At 47.6% G+C, this 20,048-nt stretch overlaps 1 protein-coding gene across 1 annotated transcript in view; it reads left to right on the top strand.

Moving 5' to 3' along the window:
- RB1CC1 (RB1 inducible coiled-coil 1) overlaps window positions 1–20,048 on the top strand; it is a 434,332-nt gene that overhangs the window by 117,890 nt on the left and 296,394 nt on the right. The window contains 1 exon segment of the mRNA XM_029591270.1: window positions 14,392–14,576. Within this exon segment, the coding sequence (XP_029447130.1) occupies window positions 14,392–14,576 (185 nt within the window).

Below are 20,048 nucleotides of genomic sequence, written 5' to 3'. Positions count from 1 at the left end.
AGGATTTAAAAAGATGCAGTAGAATGGGGCGAGGCTAAAGTAGAATACTGTTGTCTAACCACTGGACTTGGCTCTGTTTCCTGAACCATAGGTGGAAAATATCTTATTTTCCATTTGTCTGTGAGGTAATATGAGCATTTTGTACTTTTCGAATGCAAGGGAAACAATAGTCCCTTTTAGGGATGTGAATCGTTTTTCAACGATTAAAATTATCATCCGATAATGTTTATATCGTCTTAAATCGTTATAGAACACGATACAATAGAAATTCTAACGATTTATCGTTAAAAATCGTTAAATCGTGTTAGTGCGCACTAACTCCCCGTTAGTGCGCACTAACTCGATTTAGTGCGCACTAACTGAAAATGATACAAATAAACACTTTCCAGGTCACTGAAGGTCAGTTAGGAATGAATATGTGTTCCTATTGGCTGGCTGCCCTCTTATCTATTGATATTACCAAGGTTACCACTGAGGTGATGGTTGGGGGGATGGGAAATGGAACTGGAAACTAACGAACACCAACAGAAAATGAAACAAAGTGTTCACACTTCCCAGGTCAGTAAAGGTCACTTAGGAATGAATATGTATGTATGTATTCCTATTGGCTGGCTGTGCTCTTATCTATTGATGTTACCAATATGGTTGGGGGGATGTGAAATGGAAACAGTTGGAAGCTTGACAAAAAAAGTAATGTAATGATCAGCACTCACGTGACTAGAACTTGTTTGTTTATTATTTTTGTTAGCAGGCACCTGAAATGCTAGTGCATGTTGAATTTGCCAATCACTGTGCATTTTAGAAAGGTGGTCCTGGCTGGAACTGTACACAGTTCAAATATATGTAATTGATTGTTGGTAAGTGTATTTTTTAAGTAGCCACACTGGCACCAGTATGTTTACTTTTCCTCCTACTTAACTCACTAGCTCAGCTTTGTAAGAAGGGCTTCTCTGCTTGTGTGTTGTTTTTGTTTGGTGTGAGGAGAGCAGAAACATCAGATCTTTATTCAATCTACTACAGTCATCTCTTACAGTGCCCTATCCCTATTAATACCAGGAGTGTTGTGATCTTCCTGCACACAGTGCCCTAACCCTGATACCAGTCTGAGACAGCTCCCTCCCTGCATTACTAGTGAGAGGCTGGCTTCACAGACAGGGGGGAGCTGCCTGACCCTCACTCCTGACTTCCCCCATGTCCCAGCTAGTGAATGGTGTGTGGGTGAGGGGGGGGGGGGGGGATGGTGAAGTCTGAGACAGCTCCCTCCCTGCATTACTAGTGAGAGGCTGGCTTCACAGACAGGGGGGAGCTGCCTGCCCCTCCCTCCTGACTTCCCCCATGTCCCAGCTAGTGAATGGTGTGTGGGTGAGGGGGGGGGGGGGAGGATGGTGAAGTCCGAGACAGCTCCCTCCCTGCATTACTAGTGAGAGGCTGGCTTCACAGACAGGGGGGAGCTGCCTGACCCTCACTCCTGACTTCCCCCATGTCCCAGCTAGTGAATGGTGTGTGGGTGAGGGGGGGGGGGGGAGGATGGTGAAGTCTGAGACAGCTCCCTCCCTGCATTACTAGTGAGAGGCTGGCTTCACAGACAGGGGGGAGCTGCCTGACCCTCACTCCTGACTTCCCCCATGTCCCAGCTAGTGAATGGTGTGTGGGTGAGGGGGGGGGGGGGAGGATGGTGAAGTCTGAGACAGCTCCCTCCCTGCATTACTAGTGAGAGGCTGGCTTCACAGACAGGGGGGAGCTGCCTGACCCTCACTCCTGACTTCCCCCATGTCCCAGCTAGTGAATGGTGTGTGGGTGAGGGGGGGGGGGGGAGGATGGTGAAGTCTGAGACAGCTCCCTCCCTGCATTACTAGTGAGAGGCTGGCTTCACAGACAGGGGGGAGCTGCCTGACCCTCACTCCTGACTTCCCCCATGTCCCAGCTAGTGAATGGTGTGTGGGTGAGGGGGGGGGGGGGAGGATGGTGAAGTCTGAGACAGCTCCCTCCCTGCATTACTAGTGAGAGGCTGGCTTCGCAGACAGGGGGGAGCTGCCTGACCCTCACTCCTGACTTCCCCCATGTCCCAGCTAGTGAATGGTGTGTGGGTGAGGGGGGGGGGGAGGATGGTGAAGTCTGAGACAGCTCCCTCCCTGCATTACTAGTGAGAGGCTGGCTTCACAGACAGGGGGGAGCTGCCTGTCCCTCACTCCTGACTTCCCCCATGTCCCAGCTAGTGAATGGTGTGTGGGTGAGGGGGGGGGGGAGGATGGTGAAGTCTGAGACAGCTCCCTCCCTGCATTACTAGTGAGAGGCTGGCTTCACAGACAGGGGGGAGCTGCCTGTCCCTCACTCCTGACTTCCCCCATGTCCCAGCTAGTGAATGGTGTGTGGGTGAGGGGGGGGGGGTGGATGGTGAAGTCTGAGACAGCTCCCTCCCTGCATTACTAGTGAGAGGCTGGCTTCACAGACAGGGGGGAGCTGCCTGACCCTCACTCCTGACTTCCCCCATGTCCCAGCTAGTGAATGGTGTGTGGGTGAGGGGGGGGGGAGGATGGTGAAGTCTGAGACAGCTCCCTCCCTGCATTACTAGAGAGAGGCTGGCTTCGCAGACAGGGGGGAGCTGCCTGACCCTCACTCCTGACTTCCCCCATGTCCCAGCTAGTGAATGGTGTGTGGGTGAGGGGGGGGGGGGAGGATGGTGAAGTCTGAGACAGCTCCCTCCCTGCATTACTAGTGAGAGGCTGGCTTCACAGACAGGGGGGTGCTGCCTGACCCTCACTCCTGACTTCCCCCATGTCCCAGCTAGTGAATGGTGTGTGGGTGAGGGGGGGGGAGGATGGTGAAGTCTGAGACAGCTCCCTCCCTGCATTACTAGTGAGAGGCTGGCTTCACAGACAGGGGGGAGCTGCCTGTCCCTCACTCCTGACTTCCCCCATGTCCCAGCTAGTGAATGGTGTGTGGGTGAGGGGGGGGGGGTGGATGGTGAAGTCTGAGACAGCTCCCTCCCTGCATTACTAGTGAGAGGCTGGCTTCACAGACAGGGGGGAGCTGCCTGACCCTCACTCCTGACTTCCCCCATGTCCCAGCTAGTGAATGGTGTGTGGGTAAGGGGGGGGGGAGGATGGTGAAGTCTGAGACAGCTCCCTCCCTGCATTACTAGTGAGAGGCTGGCTTCACAGACAGGGGGGAGCTGCCTGACCCTCACTCCTCCGGGGTATTGTGATCTTCCTGCACACAGTGCCCTATCCCTGATACCAGGGGTGTTGTGATCTTCCTGCATGCAGTGCCCTATCCCTATTAATACCAGGAGTGTTGTGATCTTCCTGCATGCAGTGCCCTATCCCTATTAATACCAGGAGTGTTGTGATCTTCCTGCATGCAGTGCCCTATCCCTGATATCGGGATGTGTGCAAGAAGATCACAACACCCCCGGTATCAGGAATAGGGCACTGTGTGCAGGAAGATCACAACACCCCCAGTATCAGGAATAGGGCACTGTGTGCAGGAAGATCACAACACCCCTGGTATTAGGGATAGGGCACTGTGTGCAGGAAGATCACAACACTCCTGGTATTAATAGGGATAGGGCACTGTGTGCAGGAAGATCACAATACCCCTGGTATCAGGGTTAGGGCACAAGTTCTAGTCACATTGACTGATCACATTACTTGTTTTGTCAAGCTACCAACTGTTTCCATTTCCCATCCCCCATATACTGTCAGTAGGAAACTTGGTAACATGAATAAATAAGAGGGCAGCCAATAGGAATACATATTCATTCTTAAACTGACCTTAACTGACCTGAAAAGTGTCAAATTGTATCATTTTCAGTTAGTGCGCACTAACTCCCAGTTAGTGCGCACTAATCGGAAAAAACGATTTTTAACGATTTTTTAACTAAAAAATCGTGCCTAAGACGATTTTCTTGCCCTGCCACACGATTTCTATCGTTAAGACGATATGGAAAACGATTCACATCCCTAGTCCCTTTGGTAATAAACCTTTTAAGATTTTGTTTCATTCATGGGCACTGTAAAGTGCTGTAATGGAGTTAATTGTCCTATAGGTGGCATTGCTGAATAATGTATTATTATGGAAAGGACAAATGTAAAATATTAATCTATATGTTTCATTTTATATAAAACTATATTAAGCTAGTCTACTAAAACAGCTCATTTGATGGTTTTTATTTCTGTGTATTTAGGTGACTGTTTTATTATTGATGTATAGATAAACTTTGAGCCTGATCATTCAGTGTTGTTTTTCTATAAACACAGAATTGGAGAAATCTCTGGTAAATTAGACATTTTGTTTTCCTTCCTTTTTAAAATGTTTTCTCCTAATTATACTTATTTAAAAATTAAATATATGGGTATAGCATTACAATTTACAGTCAATAATATCAGCTGTGAAGGTACAGATAAGCAAATATGCTATTCCCAGGCTTGATATCTAAAGCAAGAGAAAGTACCAGCAAAATTAATCAAATGATATCAAGTTGCATATGCAGGTAATTCCTGAAAGACCTCATATGACCACAATATCCTCCCATGATGTTAAAGCATAATCTTGACTAACTGAATCCTAGAAAAATGGTAGGACACTGATAATTCTGCTTGTAGCATCTTGTTTATATTACATTCCATGCTTATATGAATAAAGGTGAACCAGTAGATGTAGTGTATTTGGATTTTCAGAAGGCGTTTGACAAAGTCCCTCATGAGAGGCTTCTACGAAAACTAAAAAGTCATGGGATAGGAGGCGATGTCCTTTCATGGATTACAAGCTGGTTAAAAGACAGGAAACAGAGAGTAGGATTAAATGGTCAATTTTCTCAGTGGAAAAGGGTAAACAGTGGAGTGCCTCATGGATCTGTTCTTGGACCGGTGCTTTTCAATATATATATAAATGATCTGGAAAGGAATACGACGAGTGAGGTTATCAAATTTGCAGATGATACAAAATTATTCAGAGTAGTTAAATCACAAGCAGACTGTGATACATTGCAGGAGGACCATGCAAGACTTAAAGATTGGGCATCCAAATGGCAGATGAAATTTAATGTGGACAAGTGCAAGGGGCTGCATATAGGGAAAAATAACAGTTGCTGTAGTTACACGATGTTAGATTCCATATTAGGAGCTACCACCCAGGAAAAAGATCTAGGTATCATAGTGGATAATACTTTAAAATCGTCAGCTCAGTGTGCTGCAGCAGTCAAAAAAGCAAATAGAATGTTAGGAATTATTAGGAAGGGAATGGTTAATAGAACGGAAAATGTCATAATGCCTCTATATCGCTCCATGGTGAAGACCACACCTTGAATACTGTGTACAATTCTGGTCGCCACATCTCAAAAAAGATATAGTTGCGATGGAGAAGGTACAGAGAAGGGCAACCAAAATGATAAAGGGGATGGAACAGCTTCCCTATGAGGAAAGGCTGAAGAGATTAGAGCTGTTCAGCTTGGAGAAGAGACAGCTGAGGGGGGATATGATAGATGTCTTTAAGATCATGAGAGGTCTTGAATGAGTAGATGTGACTCGGTTATTTTCACTTTCGAATAATAGAATGACATGGGGGCATTCCATGAAGTTAGCAAGTAGCACATTTAAGACTAATCGGAGAAAATTCTTTTTCACTCAACGCACAATAAAGCTCTGGAATTTGTTGCCAGAGGATGTGGTTGGTGCAGTTAGTGTAGCTGGGTTAAAAAAAGGTTTGGATAAGTTCTTGGAGGAGAAGTCCATTAATGGCTATTAATCAATTTTACTTAGGGAATAGCCACTGCTATTAATTGCATCAGTAGCATGGGATCTTCTTAGTGTTTGGGTAATTGCCAGGTTCTTGTGGCCTGGTTTTGGCCTCTGTTGGAAACAGGATGCTGGGCTTGATGGACCCTTGGTCTGACCCAGCATGGCAATTTCTTATGTTCTTATGTTCTTATTTAATAGAGGATACCAGTTGAAATTTGTACTCTGAAACAGTCGAGCATAATTGACATAGGCGAAGAAACTGTCCCATGTGTAAGTTAGATTTTAGATTGGCTGACGACTATCAAAACAGTGGGTGTAATCAGTTTCCTTACAAACAATAGGTAAATGAAAAGGAGGTAGCCAGTATAGAGATCGTAATGACAAAACAATTACACACATGAATTTCTTGTAAAGTGAACAGACTGAATCCCAGCGATTAAGCCAAGTCATAAATGTTTCCAGGTCATCATCAATGCTCTCCTCCACATTATATCATCAAACCATCACCTACAGTGCTGAGAAAAAGTTTGTAAACCCCAGTCAACAGGAAGGCTGACACCTTTTATTTGGTACAGTCAGCCCCAGTAGTAGTTTGACTTGGCACATTTCCGAAGCAGAAAGCCTGTGAAGGGAGTCAGTTGGACCGTTAAATGATCGAGGGATTAAAGGGGCACTTAGAGAAGATAAGGCCATCGCGGAAAGATTAAATGATTTCTTTGCTTTGGTGTTTACTGAAGAGGATGTTGGGGAGGTACCCATACCGGAGGAGGTTTTCATGGGTAATGATTCAAATGGACTGAAGCAAATGACGGTGCACTAGAAGATGTGGTAGGCCTGACTGACCAGCTGAAGAGTAGTAAATCACCTGGACTGGATGGTATACACCCCAGGGTTCTGAAGGAACTAAAAAATGAAATTTCAGACCAATTAGTAAAAATTTATAACTTATCATTAAAATCATCCATTGTACCTGAAGACTGGAGGGTGGCTAATGTAACCCCCAATATTTAAAAAGGGCTTCAGGGGAGGTCCAGGAAACTACAGACCAGTTAGACTGAATTCAGTGCCAGGAAAAATAATGGAAAGTGTTCTAAATATCAAAATCACTGAACATATAGAAAGACATGGTTTAATGGAACAAAGTCAGCATGGCTTTACCCAAGGCAAGTCTTGCCTCACAAATCTGCTTCACTTTTTTAAAGGAGTTAATAAACATGTAGATAAAGGTGAACTGGTAGATGTAGGGGCGGATTTTAAGAGCCCTGCCCGCCTAAATCCGCCCAAATCCGGGCGGATTTAGGCGAGCAGGGCCCTGCGCGCCGGTGAGCCTATTTTACATAGGCTCACCGGCGCGCGCAGACCCCGGGACTCGCCTAAGTCCCGGGGTTCTCCGAGGGGGGCGTGTCGGGGGCGGGTCCGAACCGCGCGGCGTTTAGGGGGCGTGCCGGGAGCGTTTCGGGGGCGGACCCGGAGGCGTGGTTACGGCCCGGGGGCATGGCCGCGCCCTCCGGACCCACCCCCAGGTCGCGTCCCGGCGCGCAGGAGGCCCGCTGACGAGCGGGGATTTACGCCTCCCAGAGGGAGGCGTAAATCCCCCGACAAAGGTAAGGGGGGGGGCTTAGACAGGGCCGGGTGGGTGGGTTAGGTAGGGGAAGGGAGGGGAAGGTGAGGGGAGGGCAAAAGGAAGTTCCCTCCGAGGCCGCTCCGATTTCGGAGCGGCCTTGGAGGGAACGGGGGTAGGCTGCGCTGCTCGGCGCGCGCCGGCTATACAGAATTGATAGCCTTGCACGCGCCGATCCAGGATTTTAGTGGATACGCGCTGCTCCGCGCGTATCTACTAAAATCCAGCGTACTTTTGCTTGCGCCTGATGCGCCAGCAAAAGTAGGCCTATTCGCATAGTTTGAAAATCTACCCCGTAGTGTATTTGGATTTTCAGAAGGTATTTGACAAAGTTCCTCATGAGAGGCTTCTAGGAAAAGTAAAAAGTCATGGGATAGGTGGCGATGTCCTTTTGTGGATTACAAACTGGCTAAAAGACAGGAAACAGAGAGTAGGATTAAATGGACAATTTTCTCAGTGCAAGGGAGTAGGCAGTGGAATACCTCAGGGATCTGTTTTGGGACCTGTACTTTTCAATATATTTATAAATGATCTGGAAAGAAATACGACAAGTGAGGCAATCAAATCTGCAGATAATATAAAATTGTTCAGAGTAGTTAAATCACAAGCAGATTGTGATAATTTGCAGGAAGACCTTGTGAGAATGGAAAATTGGGCATCCAAATGGCAGATGAAATTTAATGTGGATAAGGGCAAAGTGATGCATATAGGGAAGAATAACCCATGCTATAGAAACATAGAAACATAGAAATGACGGCAGAAGAAGACCAAATGGCCCATCTAGTCTGCCCAGCAAGCTTCACACATTTTTTCTCTCATACTTATCTTTTTCTCTTAACTCTTGGTTCTATTTCCCTTCCACCCCCACCATTAATGTAGAGAGCAGTGATGGAGCTGCATCCAAGTGAAATACCTAGCTTGATTAGTTAGGGGTAGTAGGGGTAGTAACCGCTGCAATAAGCAAGCTACACCCATGTTTATTCCCTTTACCCAGACTATGTCATACAGCCCCTATTGGTTGTTTTTCCTCTCTCCTGCCGTTGAAGCGGAGAGCCATGCTGGTTATGCATTGAAAGTGAAGTATCAGGCCCTTTTGGTTTAGGGTAGTAACCGCCGTAACAAGCCAGCTACTCCCTGCTTTGTGAGTGTGAATCCTTTTTTTTTTTTTTTTTTTTCTTTTTTTTCTTCTCCCCTGCAGTTGAAGCTATTCTGGATATGCGTGAAGCCTCAGCTTTTCTTATTCCCCTGCTGTTGAAGCAGAGAGCTATGCTGGAAATGCTTGATGTATCAGCCTTTCTCCCATGCCATGAAGCAGAGAGCCATGCTGGATATGCATCGAAAGCGAAGTATCAGGCACAATATTAGGTTCCATATTAGGTGCTACAACCCAAGAAAGAGATCTAGGCGTCATAGGGGATAACACATTGAAATCCTCAGTTCAGTGTGCTGTGGCAGTCAAAAAAGCAAACAGAGTGTTGGGAATTAATAGAAAGGGAATGATGAATAAAACGGAAAATGTCATAGTGCCTCTGTATCGCTCCATGGTGAGACCGCACCTTGAATACGGTGTACAATTCTGGTCGCTGCATCTCAAAAAAGATATAGTTGCGATGGAGAAGGTACAGAGAAGGGCGACCAAAATGATAAAGGGAATAGAAGAGCTCCCCTATGAGGAAAGACTAAAGAGGTTAGGACTTTTCACCTTGGAAAAGAGACAGCTGAGAGGGGATATGATAGAGGTGTTTAAAATCATGAGAGGTCTAGAACAGGTAAATGTGAATCGGTTATTTACTCTTTTCGATAATAGATTAGGGGACACTCCTTGAAGTTAGCATGTGGTACGTTTAAAACTAATCGGAGAAAGTTCTTTTTCACTCAACGCACAATTAAACTCTGGAATTTGTTGCCAGAGGATGTGGTTAGTGCATTTAGTGTAGCTGTGTTTAAAAAAGAACTGGATAAGTTCTTGGAGGAGAAGTCCATTACCTGCTATTAATTAAGTTGACTTAGAAAATAGCCACTGCTATTACTAGCAACAGTAACATGGAATAGACTTAGTTTTTGGGTACTTGCCAGGTTCTTATGGCCTGGATTGGCCACTGTTGGAAGCAGGCTGCTGGACTTGATGGACCCTTGGTCTGACCCAATATGGCATGTTCTTATGTTTTATTGAGCATGCCTAGCATGTCCTGTATCACATGTCCACATGGGGTTCTTCTCCAGTCTCTCTCTTTCTGCAGAGCTGCAGCATCGTATTTGGTGAACTTTTCTTGGCTTTTTTGGCCTGTTTTGGAAAACTTTCTTCTTTCACTTCATTTTGCGGATTATTTTGATGCTTGACGCCTGGTCCCTCTCGGTCCATCCCCGATAGCATTCCTAGTCAGGGCTTTTTTTGTTTATCGGTAGGTTTCCTTTTGTGGTCGATTCCCCCACAGCGGCAGTGCTTTGGTGCCCGCTGGCCATCAGTGTTTGCTGCCATCAATTTTGATTTTGTGTCCTGTTTATTTTGCCCTGTCATGGCCTCGTTTGGTTTCCGGCGATGTCCGTGGTGCCTGAGGACCATGTCTATTACGGACCACATGAGATCTGTTCTCTACCTGGGGGCATTGCATGATGTCTGGGGTTGCTGCTAATGTGCATAGAAGACCCTGAAGGGACGTCGTCTTTAGCTTGACAAGATGGAACAACTCTTCAGGTAGAGGAAGACCAAGACATCAGCATTGGCATTGGTGGCATCAAAAGACCTCGGAGCTGCACCGATGGACACCTCATCTTCGATAACAGCAGGACCGCTGGCTTTGTTAGTGCCGTCAGCAGATAGGGGTGCTGGAGATCGACCACTGTTGAACTCCTCCAGGCTGAAGACACCTGGTTCCTCGTCATCGGCTTCGGCACTGGGGAAGGACTTTGCCGAGAATCAAGGGTAGCTGAAGAAGCATTGGCATCGGGCCTCGCTTATGCACAGTGCCAGGCACGGGGATGCACTGGTGCATGCTGTGATGCCCCTGAAGCGACCCCTTGGCAAGGAGCACCAGTCCTCCATTGGTGCTGGGGATCCGCGATGGTCAACGATGCCAGTCAACGATCCACCTCATGGACCTGAAGAGGATCTGGCGACATCTCCTTCCTCCCAGTTGCTGTTGTCATCAGCAGTGTTCGAGGAGGAGCTGAAGCATCGAGTCCAACTGGAGACAGAACAGGCGATGGAGGGCATCGGTCCTGTGGCACCAACAGCACCAGAGCCAGTACTGTCTGTCTTGGAACCGCTACTGGAAAAACTCAAATCGCTCGTTGATGCATTATCGACTCTTCTGGCGAGGTTGCTGAGCCTGTGTCTGTGCCCGTTGGGGCACCGCAGCATCCCCTACACTGCCAGTTCCTTGGAGGAGGAAGCTCCACCCAGGCTGGCAGAGATGCTGAGGCCTGTAGCCCTCTGTCCAGCTCTGCCGGTGCTTGCATTTCTGGACAAAGGCCGAGCGTCTAGGACCGCATCCTCTGTTGCTTACAGTGAGAATGAGGGTCCCTATGACCCTTGGGGGGGATGACACCATGGAGTCCTCCGAGGGTTCGTATGGTTTCCCATCAGACCCTTGACCTCCAGAAGTGAAAAAGAGGTCTCCACCTGAGGAGTTAACCTTTGCAGGGTTTGTGAGGATGCTTGAGATCCTCCAGTTTGTGGAGCCTCCAAAGAGATCATGCTGGTCCCGGTACATGATATCCTTAAGGAGTTGCTGCTGAGGATATGGGAACATCCCCTCACAGTGCCTCCCATAAACATGAAGGCTGACGGGATTTTTCCTCATCCAGAAAGCTACCAGATTTGATAAGTGACAGCTGTTCAATCAGTCGGTGGAGGTTGAATCTGCTCTCAAGAGCCAAGCATTCTCAGACCCATTCCTCAGCGCCCCCAGGAAAAGACCACAGAGCGATGGATGCTCTTGGGAGAAAGGTGTTTCAGGGAGCCACACACATTGCCTGCATAGCTTCCTATCATTTCTATATGAGCCAGTATTCACGGGACATCTGGAAGCAGGTGCAGGAGGTGGGCGAGCAGCTGTCTCAACTGCAGCAAGACACCCTCTTGTCACTGGTGCTATAAGGACCTAGAGTGTGGAAAACATGAGGTCTGAGTGACCTATGATGTTTTGAGATGGATTCTAGAATCTCTGCAGCGGGAATCAGCACCCACAGAATGGCATGGCTGCGGGCCTCTGATCTCCAGTCAGAGGTACAAGAATGACTTGCTGATGTGCCGTGTACTGGGGAGAATCTCTTTGGAGATAGGGTGAGGGATGTTGTGGCCCAGCTCTGGGAGCACCATGAAACCCTCCAACAAGCACTCCGGACTCATCCTCCTCGTCTAGGAGGTTGGCGAGATGAAGACAGAGGAAGTACTATCTTCTGCTCCCTCACTCCTGTAAACAGCATCAGGGCTCCCGCAGCTTTCCAAGGCAGCAGAGAGCCCCCAAGCCCCAGCCGGCACTTCAGTCAACTCCAGGGCCTGGGTTTTGACTAGGTCATAGGGAGCATAGGCCAGTCGCCTGTACCTGGGACATTGAACCCGCTGATTGGAGGCAGGCTGCGGTTCTTCACAAACCAGTGGTCTAGTATAACTTCGGACCAGTGGGTTCTTTCCATCGTTTGTCAAGGGTACCAATCTAACTTATTGGATTTCCCGCCAAATTGCCCTTTGAGCCCTCTGAGTTTTGGAGTCTGGTAGCATATCAGGAGGTACTTCCAACGGACCTCTTCTCCCTCTTAACGTCCAGAGCGGTTGAGCTCGTTCCAGCAAGGCAAAGAGGGCTCAAATTTTAATTCAGGTACTTCCTGATTCCAACGAAAACAGGAGGACTCTGTCCCATCCTAGACCTAAGGGCCTTGAACAAATTTGTCAAGAAAGAAAAGTTGAGGATGGTTTCCTTGGGCACCTTGATCCACCTTTTGAAAAAAGGGGACTGGCAATGCTCCATTATTGTGCCCGCTAGCACCTGGTTTGGGTGTCTGTTGTTCCCCATTTATGTTGGGGAGCATCTTGTAGGTAGGGATTCACCTATGTGTGAGAACTGCCATCCTGCTTGTCCTCAGAGAAAGCAGAGTTGCTTTCCCATAACAGGTGTTCTCCGAGGAGTCGGGTTTCTCCTTTTTTTTTTTTATATATATAATTCTATAAGACTGGAGAGGGACCCTCTCCAGTCTTATAGTCTGCATGCTCACTGTGCCAAGTCAAAGTTCTAGAAACTTTGATATAGGTTTTCCATATTGGGGCTGCATCTCATGATGTCACCCACGTGTAAAGACTAACATATTGCTGTTCTTGGAGAACACCACAGGTAAACAACTCTGCTATCCTTCTTTCAGTGCTTACAACTCTCTAAAATGGAGGAAACAGACTTTTAGTGGTAATATATGTTTTACCTGCCCTGTGCTTAATTAAATTGGCCATCATTCTACCAGGTTTATTGCCGTATAGAAAAAATGTATGCTTATAGTATACCATACATTTTTTCGCTCGCTGATGTAGCAAAGTATTTAATTTGGCTTGTGTCGCTAGATATTGTGTCCTTGCAAGTGAGGTTGTATTGTGTTGAAATAGCATTTTATCTCTGCGCAATTGACCTTCCAGTCTCAAAATCTCTCTAGCTATCATAAGGAAACACTTTTAAATAGTAAATAGGAAGTGATGAAAGCATCACTGAATACTTCTGATGGGATCAAAGTAGAGATAACTGAAAATGGAAGACAGAAAACAAATAAACAAAAATTGCTTTCTATCATAGTGTAATCCTTTCTTTTAAAAAAGGAATTCCATTCAAGTTGTTTGTTTGTCTTGAGGTGCCACTTTCTGTAAAGCAAAACTCTAATATTGTTCCTGCCTCTTAAAAATAACCTGAAAGTGTCCACCCCTTAAATTACAGTAACATGTTCCAAAATAGTCCATGAGATCCTGAAAGGAATGTTGTAGTTGTACATATTGTGAAACCATCAGAGCAGTGAATTTCTAGTATTAAAGCAACTCCAATGCTCACTCAGCCTTGTGCGAATGGGTCTGTTAATTATCTCAGTGTAAATCCACTGACAGGACATTGGATGAGATAAATAACTCCTGATGTACCACAGTCTGTAGACCCCATCAAGGTAATGACATGTCCTGTTCTAGGATGTGTCCATGTCATACCCTGAACTGTAGTTTGAGATATCAAACAATGTCCATAAAGACGATGACCCAGTGAAATATGAGTATGACCCACTTCCAAAGGCAGCATAAATTTCAATACCAAGTCATGTATATTGTGACCTCGAGAAAATGCAGAGGATGACTGATAAAGACTTGGTGGAATGTCAACAGATGCCAGTGCTGGCTTATAAATATGGCACTGTGTGGACAGTACAGTTTTGGGTTTGGAGAATCAGTTTTCACAGCCAGATAAGTATCTAAAATTATTGCATAAATGTACAGATTTTGGACTTACTTTGAGTATGGACAGAAATATGGACTTGCATTGAGTATGGACAGAGATATTGAACACTTGAATCATTAAATGGACTTTTGATTCTACGATAGTAGCCTTTGATGTTGTCTTCCAAAGATTCAGTTTAGGACGGTCATATAAACATAATTTGACTAAGTATCTAGAGTTTGGTATCCTAGGAAGTATCCTTTTTTTATCGCGGGCGTTATTCTTGCGAAATTTATAGCAAAATGATAAATCTAGGTCACAGCTACCTTGACTGCCACATATGGCTGCCAGCCCATAGTCAGTGTGTGTCATATTTATTTCTCAGTGCATGCTCTCTCCATCTCCGGGCTCCATCTAAGGACTGCTATCCTGCTTATCTTGGAGAAACCTGTTACAGGTAAGCAACTCTACTTTCTGAATTTATTTTATATCATAATTTATGCAGTTGTTTCTGAATTCCACTTTGCTTGAAAAGATATCAGTGTAAACAATTTTAATTTAGCTTAATACAATAGAGTTAAGTCTAATTTATAAATGGATCGGTTTATGACAAAATATATTTATTCTTTTGTAGGGATTTTTAGCCAATCAGAAGAGAGCTGAAAACTTGAAAGATCCTTCTGTGCTACCTGATTTGTGCTTGAGTCATGCAAATCAGTTAATGATAATGCTAGCTAACCATAGGAAACTATTGGATATCAAGCAGAAGTGTACCACTGCCAAACAAGAGCTTGCAAATAACTTACAAGTTAGACTAAAGTAAGTGACTTCTATTTACTTAATTTCAGGACTACTTTGTCAGTAGTGCTTTATTGCAAAGTGCCCCGCATTATTAGCCTCAATGTTTGAACTTGAAGAATATTTGATTTCAAACATGCTGAATGTCTGCTACTGAAGGATTTCACAAATGTATTCTTGTGAATTTTTAAATTTAAATTTGGTTTCGTAGCGTGTAGCCAGATAGACTCAGGACCAATGGAGTTTAGTGCTCCCCTGCTAGCAGATGGAGATGGAGTCAGGTTTCAAAGCTGACAACATCCTAGATATACCTCTGCAGTGACCTCAGCCATTCAGTATTTCTCCATCTTCTAGCAGATGTGGACGCTATCCCCCACCAGCAGTGGTATTTAGTGGGATTGCAGCACTAGTTCAAAGGAGAAATTTACCTTCAAATTGAAAGGAAGATCAAGCCCCGCTCCCCTGCGGTGATACCTAAGGGTCCCTCCCCCAGTTGAGAATTCCTGGGGTGATTTCCGAGATACTTCAGAGGTGTGCCTTGGTCCGCTAGCTGGCTTCCGGCCTGGACTTTGCTGCTGAAGCAGCTGAAAGGCAGTGGGTGCAGAAACCGAGCAAGGCGGTGATGGCCTAAGCCCTCTCCCCCCACAGCCAGAGACCATCTCTGTACTCAGCCGGTAAGCGCTGAGACAAGGTAAGTAGAGAAGAACTCCGATCCAGAGATGTGGAAGGGCTTCGGTAAGTCTTTCCTCCAGTCTCCTTGCTTGGCGTGCCATACCGACATTGTTCCCAATCCCGTTCAGGTGAGAGAAGGGGGTTTCCAAGCGGATTGAGTGGCCCCCTAATGGGCTAGGCCCCGCTTCAGGCTCCGTGGACACTCCACATGGCAATTCATGTCGGTGTCTTCTTGCTCGTGGTTTGGTGCGGCGCCATTTTCCCCCTCCATCCGTCTGTACATGTGGTGTGGGCTGGCCTGTGCACCTAATGTGCGCGCACAACTGCAAGCATAAGTGCACGCACACTTTAGCGCACAACTGGCCGCTTAGATCTGTGCGTGCCGAGGTGAGTCTGTGCGCACTCGAGAGGCAATAGCCTGCTAAAGGCACAAGATACAGAGGTTATGGCCCCAACAGCAAAGAAGCTCAGGTAACACTCCTTTTGTGCTGCCTGCCATATTAGGGCTGCACAGTCTGACCTGGAATCCTTCCTATGTCAGCACTGTGAGGAGGCCTAGGGAGGGCTGGATTCTCAGAACTTTTCCAAGTCCGTCCCATCCCAGTTGGAGGACGGGTCAGCCACAACCTTATCTGGCAGCACCCTGGACCTGAGCAATTCTGGGGCTGCATCCTCCCTGGAAGAGGGCAGTTCAGCGGCCCCTACCCCAGTTCCTCCTGGGCCAAATATGGGCCCGGCGGCCTTCTCTTGGTTGGAATTTTTTCAGGGCCTTCAAGCCTTTGTTCAGGCACAGTCAGCTCCTGCCCGGGCTGAGCCCCAGCTGGGAAGGCCTCGACCTCCCAGCCCTGTCGGCATGCTTCGCGACATGCCTCGCCTCACCAAGGGTATCCTTGACAGGGACCCAGACATCACAGACGACGATGGGGATTCATTGGAGGACAGGGAAATCCCTCCAGGCCTGGAGCCATACTGAACTATGCTTCGATTTTTCCATAGAGATGAATTACCAGCCCTAGTCTCCCAGACTCTGAATACCCTGGGAGTTCCGGGCACGGATCCTATGTCGGAGCCAAAGAAGAACACCATCCTGGTGTCTCTACGGAAAGCCTCTTGCTATTTCCCAATGCTGGAAACCATCCAGGAGTGGATTGACCTGGAATGGGGCACCCCCGGAAGCAAGTTTTAAAGGAGGTTGGGCCTTGGAGGCCTTGTACCCTCTGAACCCAGCGGTCAAAGAACGTCTGTGTTTCCTGAAAGTGGATGCCCTGTTCTGCGCCATCTCAAAGCAAACAGCTATCCCTGTAGAGGGAGGAGCAGCCTTGAAGGATGCTCATGATAGGTGGTTGGAATCCATCCTTAAGCAAGCCTTTGACACGACAGCAGTGACACTGCAGATTGCTTCCTGTTGTGCCCTGGTGGCTTGCTTGTGTCTGCTTTTCTCAAGAGAGGCAGTCAGCTCAGGGGTGCATGCTGGAGAGGCGATCAAACCCACCACGGCCTTCCTGGCGAATGCAAACTTGGACCTAGTGCGTACCTCGGCCAGACGAGTAGTCTCATTGGTGATGGCTAGAAGACAGCTATGGTTTTGAAATTGGTCAGCGGATGCAACTTCTAAGGCGAACCTCACAAAGATGTCCTTTAAGGGATCCCTCCTATTCGGAAGCGAATTAGAGAAGCTAGCCAGTAAAATGGGGTGAATCTCCAGTGCCCTGGCTACCGGAAGATAAGAAAAGAGGTCACAGCGCCCCTCACCCATGAGAGGTCGGGCCAGGGGCTCCCACTGCTTCCAGCCCTACAGAAACCCGTCATTTCAGTCATCTCGGCCCTTAGAAAGGTATGTCCTTTCAGAACCAACAACCAAAAAGAGGAACAGATTTGGGCTCAGGTTCAAACTGAACTTCCCAATGAAATTTGACAGACCCATCCACTGGACGAGGAGATAGGGGTCGACTATCCCTCTTCTATCAGCGGTGGGTCGAGATCATGTCAGACAAATGGATACTGGACATCATAAGAGAAGGATACGCTCTGGAATTTCGCAGCATCCTTCGGGACAGGTTCATGATATCACCTTGCCACTCTCAGCATAAGAAACTGGCAGTGGAATCCACACTGATAAGGCTCCTCAGTCTAAGGGCTATAACTCTAGAACCTACACCTCAAGTAAATACGGGGCGTTATTGCATCTATTTCATCGTGCCAAGAAAGAAGGTTCATTCTGACCCATCCTGGACCTCAAGAGCATCATCTGCGGATAATTCACTTCTGCATGGAAACTCTTGTTCCATCATAATGGCATTGCAACCGGGAGAGTTCTTAACCTCTCTGAACCTCTTGGAGGCCTACCTTCATATTCCAATCTGTCAAGACCACCAACGTTTTCTACGCTTTGCGGTACTGGGCTGCCCTTACCAGTTCCAGGCATTGCCCTTTGGCCTGGCAACTGCCCTCAGAACATTCTCCAAAATTATGGTGGTTGTGGTGGCAGCACTGAAGAAAGATAGGATCCTGATGCACCCTTACTTGGACGACTGACTGATCCAGGCAAAGTTGTAGGAAGAGAGCTTCCACATGACCAGCAGGGTCAGCTCTCTCCTACAGGAACTCAGTTGGGTCGTGAACATGGACAAAAGCAGCCTCAAGCCCTCCCAGTCCTTAGAGTACCTGGGAGTCCGATTCAACACCAGGCAGGACAAGATTTTCCTCCCTCCCTTGTGGAGAAGGAAACTGATGGACCATGTTCATCGGTTGACGAACACAATACACCCCAGGTCCTTGGCCTAATGGTGTCAACCCTGGAAATAGTACCTTGGGCGAGGGCACACATGCAGCCTCTCCAACACTCTCTACTGTCACGTTGGAATCCACTGTCTCAAGACTACTCAAATTGCCTTCACCTACCGATGGAAGTATGCTCTCAGCTCCAGTGGTGACTACAGGAAGTTCACCTAAGCAAGGGTGTAAGCCTGTCCCCCACCAAGCTGGATTGTCCTCATGACTGACGTGAGCCTCCGAAGGTGGGGAGCTCACTGTCAGGAACTGACAATCCAGGGGCGATGGACCGAGGAAGAGGATAACTGGAACATAAATCACCTGGTAGCGCGAGTGGTCAGATTAGCATGCCTGCAGTTCAGCCACAGGCTCCAGGGACAAGCAATCCATGTGATGTCGGACAACGTAACAACGGTTGCCTACATCAACTGCCAGAGAGGAACCAAAAGCCACCAAGTGTCTCTGGAAATAGACCTCCTTAAGGAATGGGTGGAGTTAAACCTACAAGGGATCTTGACCTCCCACATCGCGGGAAAAGACAATGTCAGAGCAGACTTTCTCAGCAGGGAATGCCTGGATCCGGGGGATTGGACGTTGTTGACCAGAGCCTTCCAGCTCCTAGTAGATTGCTGGGGCCTCCTAGCCTTCGACCTACTGGCTACATCTCACAATGCAAAGGTTCCCCGGTTCTTCAGTTGCAGACGAGATCAGTGCTCCCAAGGGATCGACGCCTTCATCCAGACCTGGCCAGTGGAGGACTTACTTCCCTTCATGGCCTCTACTGGGCAAGATCATCTGCAAAATCGAACACCACAGAGGACTAGTCCTTCTGGTGGCCCCGGATTGGCCCAGGTGCCCGTGGTATGCAGACATATGGAGGCTTCTCGTGGAAAATCCCCTTTGCCTCCCCCCGCACAGGGACCTTCTCCAGCAAGGACCAATTCTTTACGAAGATCCAACTCTATTCTCTCTTACGGTCTGGTCCTTGAGAGGGCTCACCTGATGAAGGGTGCATGGAAGTTCTCAATGTCCCTGGCGTACAAACAGATCTGGAGAATATTTGAGGCCTGGTGCAAGGAGTGCAGGGTGCCCCCGTGAACGGCCAAGATCACCATGATCCTGGAAATTTTACAGGATGACCTGAACAAAGGATTGTCCCTCAACTCCCTGAAGGTCCAGGTGGCAGCCCTCTACTGCTTCAGGGCTGAGGTGAACGGATCCCATCTGTCGGTGCATCCGGAGTTGGCCCATTTCCTAAAAGGGTTTAAACAACTCCGCCACCCTTAAAGTGACCGGTCCCCCTATGGAACCTCAATCTAGTATTGAACTTTCTGCCTTCCTTCACACCACTGCGCAGTCTGTCACTATGCCTATTAACACTAAAGTCTGTATTCTTGGTGGTGATATGCTCAGCTCATTGCATCTCTGAACCTCACACTGTCTTGTCGGGAACCATTCCTTCGATTTACTCGAGGAACAATCCAGTTTCGCACCGTCCCCTTCTTCTTACCAAAGGTATTCTGAGTTTCGCCTGAACCAATCCATCTCCTTACTGTCCCCGGATAGACACAAGGATACGGAAGACTACCGCCTTCTTCAACATCTAAATGTCAGTAGACTTTTAGTGCAGTATCTGGAGCGTTTAGAACTGGTGCACAAGACAGACTGCTTATTTGTTCTTCACAGGGGAAAGAAACAGGGCGAAGCAGCTTTGTAAGCTACCATAGCTCGCTGGATCAAGGAAGTAATCAAGGGAGCTTATGTAGAGGCAGGGAAGCCTTTACCCCTCCAGGTCAAAGCTCATTCTACCAGGGCCCAGGCAGTATCCTGGTCGGAAGCTAAACTACTGTCTCCTGCCGACATCTGTCAAACAATGACATGGTCTTCCTTACACATCTTCTCCATGTTCTACCGCCTGGATGTCCAGGCCTGAGAGGATGCAGCCTTTGCGAGGGCGGTGCTAACCGGACTGTGGGCAGCCTCGCGCCCCGTTCGGGAGTAGCTTTTGTACATCCCATTGGTCCTGAGTCCATCTGGCTACATGCTAGG

This window comes from Rhinatrema bivittatum, chromosome 2, assembly GCF_901001135.1.
Source record: "Rhinatrema bivittatum chromosome 2, aRhiBiv1.1, whole genome shotgun sequence".
NCBI classification, from domain to species: domain Eukaryota; kingdom Metazoa; phylum Chordata; class Amphibia; order Gymnophiona; family Rhinatrematidae; genus Rhinatrema; species Rhinatrema bivittatum.
This window is presented reverse-complemented; position numbering and strand designations above follow the sequence as displayed.